Below are 16,022 nucleotides of genomic sequence, written 5' to 3' on the forward strand. Positions count from 1 at the left end.
CCATTCACGCTATCTCCCGCTGTAACCAGCGGGAGATAGCGTGAAAAAAACGCTTTCCCGCCCACCGCCGAGCGTCATATGACGCCAAATGACGCGGTCCGGCCGCGTCACGTGACACGGCCGGCCGTGCACGTGACACGGCTGGTGACGCGAGGGCGGTGGGCGGTGACGGGCGGTGACGCGCGGCGGTGGGCGGGGAAGCGATTTCACGCTATCTCCCGCAGGTAAGTATAGGGGCTCTGGGGGGCGCCGTGACGGGCTTCACAGCGGAATATTACGCTGCGGAGCCCGTCACGCTCGTGGGAAGGAGGCCTTACAGGAGGACTTTAATGAGCAAATTCCACCAACTATTTGCTGCAATGTAACATTTCTCAGTAAAGCGATCAGAATGGTCAAAGTGTTCCGTGCATTCCACATGATCCCCCTGCTCAATACTTGCTACTGCCTCCAATGTTGTATAGACAGCTTTATGCTATAAAGTATTCATGGTAGCATTTGCAGATACCTGTGCCTAAGCACCATCATGAAGTGTACATGCACCGCTGAATTCTTTCCTCCTTGTCATCACAACTCAGTGGAACGATACAGGTCTCACAACAAATCGGGCTCAGCTATTCTGCTCTCCCGCAACAGGAACTGTGGTGAAGTACAACCAAAAGCCCAAGGACTAGCAAGGCAGCCAGCACAGCAGAGATAAAAACACTGCCTCAGAAAAAACCCCTTTCCTGATGGTCTCCACTGCTCACTTTACACAATAGGCCAGAGCACTTCATGTGCAAATGTTTTAGCAATCAATTATACAGTTTCAGAAAGCAGATTCACGCTACTCAAACCACGGGTTGCATGAGCCCAGGACAGCGACGCACAGTGCCCGAATGGATGTCTTATTCTGAAATGCTTTAGCATTTCAGAATAAGCGCACTTTGAGGTTTGACTCAGAGTTGAGCTCCAAGTCATGGAGCCGGGCTGCACCAGCCTTTCCCTTGCCCACGTTATGCAGAGTGCCAGCCCTCTTCCTCTACAAATGCAGGAAGAATAAGCTGCCATGTGTGTATACATAATGAACACAACTATATCTCTGCCATTACATGACTTGTACTTTGCATTTTTTACCAGTGTTCTCCTCTGCAGGCTCCATTTCTAATTCTCAGCTGTTGTGGTAGCTCCATACACTATATACAGAGAAGAAGAGATCTTGCTTCCCTATTTCCCTGCAGCAGACCCTCAAAAATAACGACATGGTTGACATTATACAGCAGTACTGAGAAGCGTAGATGTGATCTTAATGGCTGTGACATAGGTAACACCTACTATTAGCATGTCAGTGTGAGTCTCTCTACTCCTGTCTCTTGCCAGCAGCTCCCTCCTCCTCCCTCTCAATGGACTTCTATGGGCAGCAAGAGACAACACCTTCCCTTACATCCTGTAATCTGTATCAGTGTCTCTGTTACTAGAGGCTGACTTAATATGACCACAGACAGTGGACTGCAAATTAGAACCTAGTAGCCAGCACTTTAGAGAGATTTTTCATCACAAAAACATAATTTTAAATTAATAACTATATTTCATTGGTGCTAGTTATCACATTAGTTAACAGATAAGCACAAGTTTGTTCAAAGTGACGCGTCTACTTATGTGACTTGACCTGCACTCCATATCTTAGTGAAGTTTACAGAGTTACAACTTGCAAAATATCTACTATTTGTATGATCAGCTGCTCTGTCATAAATTTGTAACATTTTCCATGCAAACAAGAAGGAAAACAAACAACATACTTTTAGTGTATTAGTAACCTGTCACCAGGTTTATGCTGCCTGAACCCCAGACAGCATTAACCTGGAACAAATATAAAACATTTCTCTCATGTATGTCTTAGGCCTCCTTGACATGGGCAACACGGCATCGCCACAAGAAAATTGCAGCGATATCACATCGTTGCACCGTGCGATATCACTGTGTCTTCTCGCGGCAATACCACGATTTTGTAGCGCCACAAGGTCGCATGTGACGCTACAGAGTCGCGCGACTTTGTAGCATCACATGCGAGGATTTTAGGGGGGAGGGGCGGTGCTTGAAATATAAGCCCTGCCCTGAAAATAAGCTGTAACTGAAGAAAAAAAAAGGAAACATCACCTCTCCCGCGCTGTCTGGGGCGCCGTAGCAGCTTCTCCCTGGGTCCCGCCACTGATCATCTTCTTCATCTTCTGGCCAGGGATTGAAAAATCCCCTGCTGCTGAAAGTGCTGGCTGTGATTGGCTGACGCTTAGCCAATCACAGCCAGTGCTCAATGAATGGCTGTGATTGGTTCAATCACTGCCATTCATCAAGCACTTGCTGTGATTGGCTAAGCATCAGCCAATCACAGCCAGCGCTTCCAGGAGGCAGGGATTTTTCAATCCCTGGCCAGAAGATGAAGAAGAGAAGCAGTGCTGGGACCTGGGGAGAAGCTGCGGCGGCAGTGGAGAGCGCTTCTAAGGTGATGTCTGTCTTTTTATTTTTTTTTTTCTGCAGCTAGGGCTTAGATTATACCTTTGACAGTAGGATTTTCCTACTATCAAAGTTGCATCACACCGCACGTTTTCGTGCAATGCGATGCAGCAGGGAGGAAGGCTCCATAAGGAAACATGGGCTACAAAACCATGCGTGTCGCGGGCATATTGCCGGTCCCGTGAGTTTTTTTGTGTCGAGTTGTTGCATGCTACAAAACATCGCATGTTTGAAAGAACGCATAGGAAAGCATGGGCTTCACATACATGCAATTTGTAGCATTGTAGCAATGCGATAAAATCATGCGACTTTGTCGCCTGTGTGAAGGAGACCTTTTTCTGAATCATGGGGGGGCACCACTGCGCTGGCTTCTCTCCACGTGGATTGCTTAAAGAGACAGCTTTCACCCCATATATGTATAGTGAGAGAGTTGTCACTCCAGGCAACTCAGGTGGGAAAAGGCTGCTGCGGCCCCGTCTCATGACTTAGGGCTCTGTTTGGAACAAATCTTCAAATTACTACTAAAGTGTTTATTCTGAAGACATACACTCTATATACCTTTTTCGACTTCACGCTGCCTCTGCTTTGGGCATCATGAACCTAGTGACAAGTTGCCTTCAACTACAGGCATAAGTAGTTAAACTTTCTTTACTTTCCTATACAGTAATGGTATCCAACTTAAAGGGGTTGTCCCGCGAAAGCAAGTGGGGTTAAGCACTTCTGTATGGCCATATAAATGCACTTTGTAATATACATTGTGCATTAAATATTGGCCATACAGAAGTTATACACTTACCCCCTCCGGTGCTGGCATCCCCGTCTCCATGGCGCCGACCGAAGCCTTCTTCTGCCTGGATTAGACGCGCTTGCGCAGTCTGCCCTCTTTTGTCCCGCTCCGGCGTGCTCGCGCCGCAGAGGTCTTCTGCGCATGCACAGAAGACCTGTGCGGCGCGAGCACGCCGGAGCGGCTCCTTCAGCGGGACAGAAGAAGCAGACTGCGCAAGCGCGTCTAATCCAGGCAGAAGAAGGCTTCGGTCGGCGCCATGGAGACGGGGACGCCAACACTGGAGGGGGTAAGTGTATAACTTCTGTATGGCCAATATTTAATGCACGATGTATATTACAAAGTGCATTTATATGGCCATACAGAAGTGCTTAACCCCACTTGCTTTCGCGGGACAACCCCTTTAACCTTTTGTAGCTCATGAGCCACCAGATATGACAGATGATGCTGGTGTCAAGCTAACCTGATTATTACCAAATACATGGCCAAGTGATATGGCGCTTACACTCACGTCCACATTAAATAATACTATGACATCCCTGGTGTTGGGGCACAATGGTATCTGAAGCTGTGAATAGCTATGGAGTCACATGAAGACAGCTACATTTCAGTTTTTGGACACATATTTGGAGTAACTGAAAATCATCTTTTACTTCGACCAATGGCTTTTCACAATTAACAAGACATTTCTTGTACGCTATAAACCATCACAAACATAATACTCTCTAATGCTCTACTACAGCCTTACCTTTTGTTGCAATGCAAGTCATAGATTGGCGTCTTAAACTGAATTGATTTCACCATTTCCCCTGTCCGTAAAGAGTATAAATCCACGCAGCAGAATGGCTGGCTTGTGCTGAGGAAAAAATAAAGAAAAATGTCTATTGAAAATACACATTAACTGTATAATATACATTAATTAACTAATCAACACATTCACTTTAACCCTTTGAAGTCCTGTCAGCCTAACTTATTTTGTTTGCAGCTTTATTGCTAAATAACATAAAAATGTGATACCCAATCCATGTATAATCTGCTTTCAGCCACATTGATATGTTCTACTATTAGTACTTAAATGGGCCACAATAAAATATTCAGTGAAGTCCTTCACTCCCAAGACATTTATCGTTGCTATTTTTCCACCCCTGCCTTCGAAGAGCTATTTTTAAAAATTTTTCCATAAACATGGCCATATGATGGTTTAGTTTTATACAAGTTGTATTTTTTTATAATTGTAGTTTTTATTAAATGTTTCAAAATACACAAACCGATAAGAGTCTGATCAGAAAAAAAAGGAAAGAAAGCACTATAGTGACGAGCACAGTGTCTATGAAAAAAAAACACTGCAGAACATATAAATCACAACAAACGAAATTGGATAACTAGAGATTATGCTTATGGATACTGGAGATAAGTAATATAATACGAGCAAAGAACAAAAAAATGCGCCAATTATAGAGTAAAAGGAACTAGCCAACATACAAGACACAACAACAAAGGTGTAGTGTAGGAAGTAACTACTCAAACTGTGACACTCCTACAGAAGAGAGACAAAGTGTAGACATCAGTGGGAAGTGAGGATATTAACCCTTTCCAATCCAATTTGTATCCTGGTTTTCCTAGGGGGTTTACTCTTTCTGCTATTATACAACGGCGCTATCTGCTGACTAAAGCCAGTACTGCATGAGGTGACACGTTGGATAGGCTCCAACAGCAGAGAGGCTGGCAATATACAGTAAGAGAACCCCAACGGACGTCTTCCAACATCGGAGCTGTAAAGACTTAAACCATAATGTCTTTAGATGTCAGACAGTGGATTGGAAAGGGTTAAAGGTGTTACAGGGATCCCAGAAAGCTTTAAACCAATCTATGGTGGTATTATGGGATGCTGTTAGATGTTCAAGTGAATAGATTTTCTTAAGTTTGGCATAAAGATCCAATCATAATGGTGGGACTGTTTGTTTCCAGAATCTTGTTTTAAGTAATTTTGCTGCTAAGTAGATGCCTGGTAGATGCTTTATTTAGATGCTTAGGAGTAGCATCAAGCAGGTTCTTAAGGTGATCTAGGGATATGCTGAGAGAAAATGCGTTCCCAGTTACACTTCTGACTTCTCTCCAGAAGGGATCTATAAGAGAACACTCCCAGATATTAAAAAGAGTGCCAACATCAGGGGAACGGTACATAGAAGCAATGCATTAGCATTTTATACTGGGTCTCCTTATAAGTAGTACAGATTGAAGATTGTGCAATTCTATTACAAATAAGTTCTCAAAAAAGTTGTCCTTGTCCTTGAATGGTACCTTTTAATCTACCATAAATTATATTTAAAAACTTGAACATTTTTTTTAAGTGAGGTAACATGATAAACAAAGCAGCAGGGCTTGATTCAACGGTAGGACCTGGGAGCCTTCATAAACTCCAGGTTGCATGGCAACTCCAACTATCGGCACCTCTCGATTATGTTATAGGAGGGGCATTGTCGAGTACCAGGGGTGGCTCCCAGTTTCTGGTTGTAATGTCACAGTCAGCAATTGACATCAGCATCTAGACGGTTAAACGGCTACAATCAGAGAGGTTGGTGATGGGTGTTAGCTGTTTTACACAGCCGTCACCCGTCGGGCATGGTCCCTCCCCATACCCCTATATAACCTGTAATTATATCAGAAGTCCAGAAGGGGTTGAAGAGGACCTCTCAGTAACCTTCATGTTCTGGAGCATTTCATTTTGGAGTATCTTTTTTATGAACTCTGCTATCTGCTATTCCTCGATTATTTCTCCTGAAATTTTATGAATAATTTAACAACTTGGTGTGATCATTCTGCTTGTCAATAGTGAGTTTTCCCCCACGGTATGACAGGGAAAGCACTAACTTTACAGTGTCAGAGTGTGTGGAGACACTGTAAGGCAAGAGGTATGGTAGCACACACTTATCAATATATTCATATATTTCCAGGAGGAATAAGGGCTCCTTCACATGGGCACTGCAATTTTTGACAGCTTGCATTGTGGCTGAAAATCGAATGAATGTATCTCCCATTTTCACACCCATTCAGACAGCTGGGCAGCACGGAATACCGTTGGCTAGGGAAGGGAGGAGGGGAGAGTTCAGCTCTGCAAAATTCCCTCCCCCTTCATTCCCCTGTCCGCCCCTTGCCGGCTGCCGGAAAAGGGAGGGTGCAGGATCGGGCGGGAGCTTAGCAGAGATAGTGTGCTAAACTCCCTCCCCAGCCTATGGGAGCTGCCGGCAATGGGAGGGGACTTTAGCAACATGAGCCGCTGCTAAACTCCCTCCCAGCTCCTTTTTCTGACAGTTCTCATAGGCTCCCAGAGAAGTCTATGAGACCGACCGTCCGGCATATCCCAGCAAAAGATAGGTCAAGACCTATCTTTTCAGCCGGCGTAAAAGCGGACGGAATATGCTCTATTTTTCGCTTGGCCAATTTTACGCACCCAAAAAATCGCCCATCTGAACAAATGCGTTGGAATGCAATGCTTCAGATGGTTGCGATTTTCGGCCGGCATTTTTATCATGGCAAAATAGCTGTGATAAAACGCTCGTATGAAGGCAGCCTCACAGAGGAATGGCACAATTCAAACAAATATTTCATAAAACAGACATATCAGGAGAGCGGACAGGACATTCTTAAATATTAAATCTCACATGACATGTATTTCACGTGTAAAATAATAAAGCATTGTGTTCAAGCCAATTGTAAATCCGGAAGTCATTATTATTCATTTTATGTTCTTGCTCTCCTGTTTTTGTCCCATATTCCCAGCACTTTACACAATTGATAAACCATTTCAGTATAATATAAAGCTGATGCAAGACTATTACTAGCAACAATTCTATATACAACCTAATCAGTAGTTATAGCATATACCACAAAAGCAAACTGCATAACCCAAGGAGGCAAGCAACTCTTTATGTTGTAGAATCAAAGCTGCAGGAGGCCCCTTCAATGTAAAACTTGTTAACTTTCCTATTTCCATGGCTCCAGCAGGAATATGATCATGACAATAATAAACATGCACCACATCCTGAACACATTTTACTATCGTGGTAATTTGCAATAAAACAGATAATCATGCAAACATTGAAAATGGAAGATAATGTTCTGAAATGTCGATTGACAACAGGCATTCTGTACACAAAGCAGCTGTGAATAGCCAAATGCTGACACACAGGAGACACGGATCCCCTGTAGCCCTTCACAAGGGGGAGAAACTGGTGTAACATAATAATTTCATAAGATGGTACAGAGCCATTTTGTCTGAGACTCAGGACATACCACTCACATTCTAAATAGGAAGAGTACACCATTTAATTAAGCAATTTATGCGACTTTCTCATTTTCACTCATATCCACATAAAGCAGACAGAATGCCAAACAATATTACTTTTCTCTTCTCTCCTTTTTATTCACAAAATGACTTAAATTAAAATGGAAATGAACTCACGATATAAGTTTTCCGTGCAATTACTGTTGTATAATTTGTAATTGTCTCGCTCATATCTCCATAATGTACATAGCTGAAACCTCTTGAACGTAATAAAAAGCAAGAGCTGTATATAAAAGCCAGACATTTTACTCAAATAGCATCTAACTTGTATTTACAACATGCAAAACTGTCATGTACTGTTCAAAGGCAAAGGATAGTCCGCAAATCCATCGAGTAAACCTTTTTCAGATACTGTATGCTGATATATGGCATGTTGATATTCATATCATGTGTACAAATGATCTGAAGTATGATTGATTGACTGTAGGGTGGCAGATCCTAGTATTGAAGGAAAACTATTAGGACTAGAGATGAGCGAGCATACTCGCTAAGGGCAATTACTCGATCGAGCATTGCCCTTAGCGAGTACCTGCCCGCTCGGGAGCAAAGATTCGGGTGACGGCGGCGGGCAGGAAGCTGCAGGGGAGAGCGGGGAGGAACGGAGGGGAGATCTCTCTCTCTCCCTCTCTCCCCCCCGCTCCCCCTGCTGACTGCCGCAACTCACCTGTCACCCGCGCCGGCAGCCGAATCTTTAGAGACAAGCGGGAAATACTCGCTAAGGACAATGCTCGATCGAGCAATTTTCCTTAGCGAGTATGCTCACTCATCTCTAATTAGGACCTATACCCCAAAATAACACAAAATTGGTATAGTGAAAAGTTTACAAACAATCCCCTGCACTATAAGGCAGAAGTGGCTGCTCAGCTCCATAAAAGGTTCAGGCAGGTTCAGTTTCAGTGTATGCGTAGCTTAACGCAAACCTGTCGCTTCAGGTGGCTTTTCAGAATAAGTTACCGCTACCATATGCACACATAGGGAGTAGCACTCTATCTGGCCATTGTAGGACTCAAAGTCTGCATTTTTCACAAGTTCTACTCTCTGCAGAATGTAACTCTTGATATTAGTTGTCCTTGAGCTGTTGGGTTGAGGCTAGCTACTATCAAGTCTTCTACATACTGTGCACAGAGAAGAGGAAAATATCTTCTTCTCTAGCTCTCTGTAGCACACCATCAGAATAAAAAACATCATGAAGGACACTATAGAACACTGCTAAGCAGTGTAGATGTAATTTCAGTAACTGTAAAACAATAAATACTTACCCAGTTAGCTGCTGTGGCATGTCTGAGAGTCTCTACCTCTTTCCCTCCACCTACCTCTACTGCTCTTTTATGTGCAGCATGAGGCATCACCCTTCTCCAAATTTGTGTTATCTCTGTTACTGAAGATGGATTTGCTTTAACAACAGGTCGTGGACAGCAAATTAGAAGGAAGTGGGACTACTAGTGGCCAGCACTTTAGGCCTCGTTCACATGAGTGCTGTTTGCGTGCAGTATTGGCACGCACAGAGATCCATTAATAACGTAGGAAGCAGTTTGCTGCTCACTGAGAAGACACTTGCTGCGGTAGATATGGGGGTGGATGCTAGTATGGGAGTGAAGGATGATCAGGCAGCTAGCTGGGTGACAGAAGGGAAGAAAAGGAAAAGTGCCAGGGAGGCTTGTCCTAAACTGGCTCACCCCAATAAGTTTGCAAATTTGGCAAATGAAGGGAATGCCATTTCAGGGTTTGCACCGCTGCAGCATGACATGCCCTTTGACCATCAGAGGAATGTCTTCTTCGTAAGAAAAAAAAATGGGAGTGCAGGGCAGGCTAGACAGGCCCTGGTAGTGGGGGACTCCATTATTAAGAGGTCAGACAGGGCAATCTGCCACAAAGACCGGAATCGTCGAACAGTGTGTTGTCTTCATAGCGCTCGAGTTCAACACATCTTAGATTGGGTGTACAGGTTACTGGAAGGGGCTGGTGAGAACCCAGTGGCTGTGATGCCCATTGGCACCACTGACAAAGTTGGATGTAGGTAAAAGATCCTAAAACTATTTCAGGGTACTAGAATGTAAGCAGCTTAGGGCAAGGACCTCCAAAGTAGTATTTTCTGAAATGCTACTTATATCATGTGGAAAACTAGAAAGGCAGCAGGAGATTAGGATGGTAAACAAGTGGCTCAAGAGTTGGTGTAGGAAGGAGGGACTTGGGTTCTTGGCGAACTCGGACGACTTTGCTGTTCTACGGTAGGGATGGGCTGCATCTCAATGGAGATGGTGCAGTTGTGCTGAGGAAAAGATTCTAGAAGGCTGGAGGAGTGTTTAAAGTAGGGACTGGAAGCAACCAGAGAGAGAGAGAGAGAGAAAGAGGGGGGGGGGGGGGGGAAGATGGTATAAACAGTGATCTAGAACTAAGTAATGAAGGTGGAGTGGTGGGAGGAGTTAGTACAGTTATAGCTGGCAGAACAGTTATTAGGGATACACTTAAAAAATAACCCAGGGGGCGTGGCCTAGGCATGGAAGAGTAAGGTCGAAAGGGAAAGCGCTCCTCCGCCGTTAACAGCAGCAGAACAATTCCCTGACACTATATAGGAGAAATCAAGCCAAATGCCAGGAGGAAGACGCAGGGGAGACCCCCCACCAACCGCAAGCACGCCGCTGAGGAGGTACCTGCAGGGAGCGGGAGCCGCAGAGACTGACCGCAAGTCAGGGAACATGGCGCCGGGCAGACACGTGGAGCTGCACTCCCCGCACTCCGCTGAGAAAGCACTGCCGCCGGCGCGGACCGCGCCGCAGACACAGAGAGGGGACAGGAAAAAGAGCGGAGCGCTGACAGAGGAGGTCCCCACAGACATCCCCGCACAAGAAGGCGCCCAGCCAACGGCGGGAAAAGACGGGAGGGAGAGCCAGTCACTGTTGCCAGGCAGAGGAAGCTCCACAACACCGGAGGTACTGGGAGGGTCTACCAGGGGCAGCCCAACACAACTGCAGGAGGGCATTCAGAGCGCCCCCATGAAGATAACAGCTCAGCAAGCAGAAGTACCTGCTCAAGACATGCAGAGACAGGGGCTCAGCCGCAGAGAACACCCCAGTCAAGAAGCCACAGAGTGCCCACAACAAGTAACAAGCACAGAGGACAGGGCAAATGGAACAACTACTACCCCCTCCATCCTCACAGCAGCCCCACACTCAGACGGCCCAGGGGGCTTGGGGAACAGCATACCCGCTAGTAATGCACATACAGCACCAGCCAGTGCCTCCCAAAAACCGCAAGAACCCCCGTCAGATGACACCCAGACCCTAAGGCCTCATGTCCACGGGGAAAATCAGATCCGCTGCAGATTCTCAATGGAGAATCTGCAGCGGGTCCCTCCTGCCCCGCGGACATGAGCGCCGAAAATAGCAATTTAAAAGCATTTACCTATCCGTAGCGGGCGGGGACGCTCTGCTCTTCCTCACGGCCGGATCTTCATTTTCGGCCGGCGGATGAATTCCTGACGCCGGCGGCACGTCGCCGACGTGCCGCGCGCATGCGCCGGGCACATCCGCCGAGCCGAAGCAAGGGAGATGCGGCCGTGAGGAAGAGAAGAGCTTCCCGGTCCGCTGCGGGTGAGTAAATGCTTTAAATTCCTATTTTAGGTCTCCCGCGGATCCGGACGGCTTCCATAGGCTTCAATAGAAGCCCGCGGGAGCCGTCCCCGCGGGAGACCCGCATGAAAATGGAGCATGGTCCAGATTTTTTCATGCTCCATTTTTTTTAAAATCACTTTTATTGACGATCCGCGGGTATTTATGTACCCGCGGGTGGTCAATGCATCCCTATGGGGTGCGGATCCGCGTGCAGGTAATCCGCTGCGGATCCTAAATCATATTTTCCCCGTGGACATGAGCCCTAAAGGCTCTATGGAAAATGATGTGGAAACTACCCACTAAATTGGATCTGGAAACGCACCTGAGGCGTATCGAAGAGAAACAAGAAGCAGCCATGTCAGCGGTGAAGCTCTCAGTACAAGAACTTACGGAACGGGTCAACACCCTAGAACAGACGACAGGCGCCCCGAGTATGGACTTTCAACATCTTGCCGAAACAGTGGAAAAGCAGCAAAAACAAATCAGAGACCTAACCCTGCACTTAGACGATGTAGAAAACAGAGGCCGCCGCAACAATTTAAAACTGAGAGGCATCCCAGAAGACATCCCACCAGAAGCGCTGCATGACTGCGTCACGGCAATATTCAACAAACTTCTACAACGTTCAGAAGACAGGGCAATAGAGCTCGACAGAGTCCATCGCCTACTAGGGGGGAGAGCGCAGAATGCGAATTTCCCCAGAGATGTCATCTGCCGGGTACATTTCTACCGACAAAAAAAGGAGATCTTGCGATTGGCATGGGAACAAGGCCCGGTCAGATTCAGGGGAAACGAGATCACCATCCTGCCAGACGTATCTAGATTAACCTTAAATAGCCGGAGGTTGATCCGCCCCCTATTAGACGCAGCAAGAAGAGCAGACGCAACCTACAAATGGGGACACCCCTTCCACCTGATCCTGCGCAAAAGAGGCCGTCTGTACATGGTCAAAACACCATCCGACCTAGAAGGGGCGTTTGCATTCCTGGAAGAGCCGCCAGTCCCTATTCCAGACTGGACACAACCAATAGACTCACCTGCAATATCCAATTAAGGCGATGACTCCAGCTATTACCAGCAATCGAAAACTGTTACCAGCCACGACGGATGAAGATCATCAACATCCTCAACGCAGAAACCCAAAGAAAAAGAACTTTTACATGGTCATCTCACACCGAAGCACAGAACTTGGCGCTATACCCGAACGGGCACAAAGAGAATAGACCTAGCAAACACCACTCATATAGCCCTTTAAAGGGCATAAAGCGGCTCCACAGAAGGAACCCCCATCAATCAGAGACGTTATGCCTAAGAGCTAAAGGACAACCCACTTGAAAGGTCGGGTCTCCACAGACGTGGACAGACAAGCTACGGCGGAGCAGCTCACACCCATAACAGAGCGAATTAACCACCCTTCGCTTACGCTGGTCCGTGAAGACCACACTGCTGAGAAACACCACAGAGAACGGACCAGCGGCCCCCTTCTCTGACCAGAGCCTTACCTCGTACCCCCAAATAGTGCGCCGGAGACCGCGGCTCAGCCTCCTTTCGGGCAGGGGCCCAGGCCTCCGGATAAACTTAAAGTATAGAGTGTTTAATATTTTATCCATACTGTGTTTGTCAAGTCCCTCGTCCACTAACCACCCCTTCTTACCCTCCCCTCCTATCCCTCCCCACATTTACCTAAGTTACTTACCACAAGTCTTTAATAACTGTCTTTGACTTCCAGGTTACCTAGCCAATTGACCATGTCTACAGACCACGCTAACCTCCCGGTGATCTCCATTAACGCGCAGGAGCTCAACATTCCTGAAAAAAGGTCCTCCATCCTCCATCTCCTCTGGAAGAAAAGGGCAAAGATAGCCTTTGTACAAGAAACCCACTTCCGCACAGACGCCATCCCGAGGTTCGAGAACGCGAGATTCCCGAAAGCGTACCACAGCACAAACGCAGAGGCCAAAACAAAGGGGGTGTCAATCCTAATATCCAACACCATCCCGTGGGAGCATGGGGAGACGCGCGGTGATCCGGGAGGAAGATTCCTATACGTCAAGGGTAAGCTCGCAAATACACAAGTCACACTGGCGTCCTTGTATCTTCCCAACTCCAACCAGGCGTCCTTCTTGGAAAGGGCCCTGGAGGACCTGGGTGAATTCAAGGAGGGCACCCTGATACTCGGGGGGGGATTTTAACATGCCACTAGACCCACAAGTAGATACATCAAGAGGAAGCAGCTCCCTTCCGACATCCACGCACCGCAGGTTCAAAAAGATCCTACACAAACACCAGCTGATTGATGCTTGGAGGATCTTACACCCGACCACTAAGGATTATACCTTCTTCTCCCCACCACATAACGTGTACTCCAGAATCGATTACTTTCTGGTGCACCACTCCTCCTTGGCCCAGCTCATATCAGCTGAAATAGATAGCATTACATTCTCGGACCACGCCCTAGTCTCCCTCACACTATCACTCCCCACTATACACAAAAGAGAATGGAACTGGAGACTAAACGAATCCCTGCTTAGAGACCCGACAGCAGCAGAGAAACTAAGCCTTACTCTACAAAACTACTTCGAACAAAACAACACCCCAGAAATAAACCCCATGACGGTATGGGAAGCACATAAGTGCGTTATACGGGGGTCTCTCATTAGCTTGGGGGCTCACATTAAAAAACAAAAAGGAGCGCAGCTGCAAGAGCTATTAAAACGCATACAAAACCTAGAACTGGCCCACAAATCATCACTAGATAGGACGCAAGGAGAGGAACTAGCACAATTGAGGGACAAAGTACGTAAAATAAGTCTAGACCAGGCGAAGACTAACCTGTTAAAGTGCAGAAGGAACTTCTTTGAATTCGGCAACAAGCCTGGCCGGACACTGGCGCGGGCACTACGCAACGCCAGGGAGAGAACATACGTCCCACAAGTCACAAACTCTAAAGGGAAGACTCTGCATATACCTAAACAGATCTCGGAGGCATTTAGGGAATATTATCAGAAACTATACAACCTCTCCCCCCCCCCCCCAATCAGAGCAGGACAGAGAATCACGCAAAAATCGGATCAAGGAGTACATCCAACAAGCGAAACTAGGTAAATTTACGCAAGGAGCAATAGAAGTAATGGACGCCCCAATAACGCAGAACGAATTGTCCAAAGTCCTATCAGAAGCCCCCTCGGGGAAAGCACCAGGCCCAGACGGCTTAACCTTACCATACTACAAAAAATTCATAGGAATCCTATCACCCTATTTCTTAAGGGCATACAACTCACTGACAATGGGGCACGAAATGCCCAGAGACTCACTGAGGGCCCACATAACTGTGATCCCAAAGGAGGGGAAAGACCCTGCACAGTGTCAGAGTTATAGGCCCATCTCTCTGTTGAATGCAGATTTAAAAATCTTCTCCAAGATACTAGCAAACCGAATATCCCCATACCTACAGCAACTGATACACAAAGATCAAGTGGGTTTCGTCCCACAGAGAGAAGCCCGAGATAATACGATAAAAGCCATAAACCTGATCCATCTTGCGGAAAAATTATCCACCCCCATGTGCATACTGTCAACGGACGCAGAAAAAGCATTCGACAGGGTGGACTGGGACTTTTTATTCGCCACCCTATCACAACTCGGGACGGGTCCCCACATGACACAGTGGCTAGCGAGCCTGTACTCCAACCCAACTGCAGAAATCAGAGTAAATGGTCTGCTCTCGTCCTCCTTTCCCATCACAAACGGGACAAGACAGGGCTGCCCGTTATCGCCACTGATTTTCGTCATATGCCTCGAACCTCTCCTAAACCATATCCGGTCCAATCAAGACATAGGGGGGCTAGCCCTTAAAGACACAGAGTATAAAATTGCAGCCTATGCGGACGACCTCCTATTTTTTATTACTAAACCGCGAATATCATTACCCAACTTAGTAGCAGAAATCGATAGATACACTAAATTATCAAATTTTAAAATCAATTACCAGAAATCCGCAGCAATGAACATCTCACTCCCACAGACCCTCGCGGAAGAGCTCAAAGACGCATTCTCATTCCCCTGGAGGAGAGACAAAATCCTCTACCTAGGGATCTACTTGACGGCCAAGGTGACAGAGTTATTTCTCGCAAATTACCCTAACCTAATAAACAAGATCCGCCTAGACCTAAATTCTTGGACAAAGGGGCTCTTCTCATGGTTCGGGAGGGGGGCCATATTTAAGATGAACATCTTACCGAGAGTGCTTTACCTACTCCAGGCACTACCGATACACGTACCCAGGCAATTCTTCCGGCAACTACTCTCCCTCATGTCTAAATTCATTTGGGCATCTAAACCTACCCGGGTATCTCGTAACATCTTGACTAGATCAAAAAAGGAGGGAGGGATGGGCCTGCCGAACTTCCCCCGGTACTACCAGGCAGTGCATCTTGCACGCATAATAGACTGGCACAGACACAGGGGAACCAAACAGTGGATAGACCTAGAACAGATGGCGACATCGGTACCCCTAGTAGTACTCCCATGGATGAACAACCCGATCACAACAGAACTGACAAACCACCCAACCATTGGCCCCACACTAACAAGTCTTACAAGGCTCACGGAGGAAGCGGGAATGTCTCCTAGACCCTCCCCCATGTACCCGATACTGGGCAACCCGGATTTCCCACCGGGTAATGAGGGCAAAATATACCAAGAGAGGCTGGCGAGAGGGAATTTCAGGGCAAGCCATTTCCTCAGAGAGGGCCAGTGGTGTACGGATGAGGACCCGGGAAGTGAGATGGATCTA

General features: G+C 46.8%; 1 protein-coding gene across 3 annotated transcripts in view; it reads right to left on the bottom strand.

The window, feature by feature from the left end:
- The window catches only part of BCAS3 (BCAS3 microtubule associated cell migration factor), a 1,118,574-nt gene that overhangs the window by 965,873 nt on the left and 136,679 nt on the right, over positions 1 to 16,022 (bottom strand). For all 3 annotated transcript variants that reach the window (XM_066575105.1, XM_066575107.1, XM_066575106.1), the window contains exon 8: positions 4,020 to 4,127. In XM_066575105.1, the coding sequence (XP_066431202.1) occupies positions 4,020 to 4,127 (108 nt within the window). The remainder of the gene's footprint in view (positions 1 to 4,019; positions 4,128 to 16,022) is intronic.

This window comes from Eleutherodactylus coqui, chromosome 1 (genome assembly GCF_035609145.1).
Source record: "Eleutherodactylus coqui strain aEleCoq1 chromosome 1, aEleCoq1.hap1, whole genome shotgun sequence".
Taxonomy (NCBI): Eukaryota; Metazoa; Chordata; class Amphibia; order Anura; family Eleutherodactylidae; genus Eleutherodactylus; species Eleutherodactylus coqui.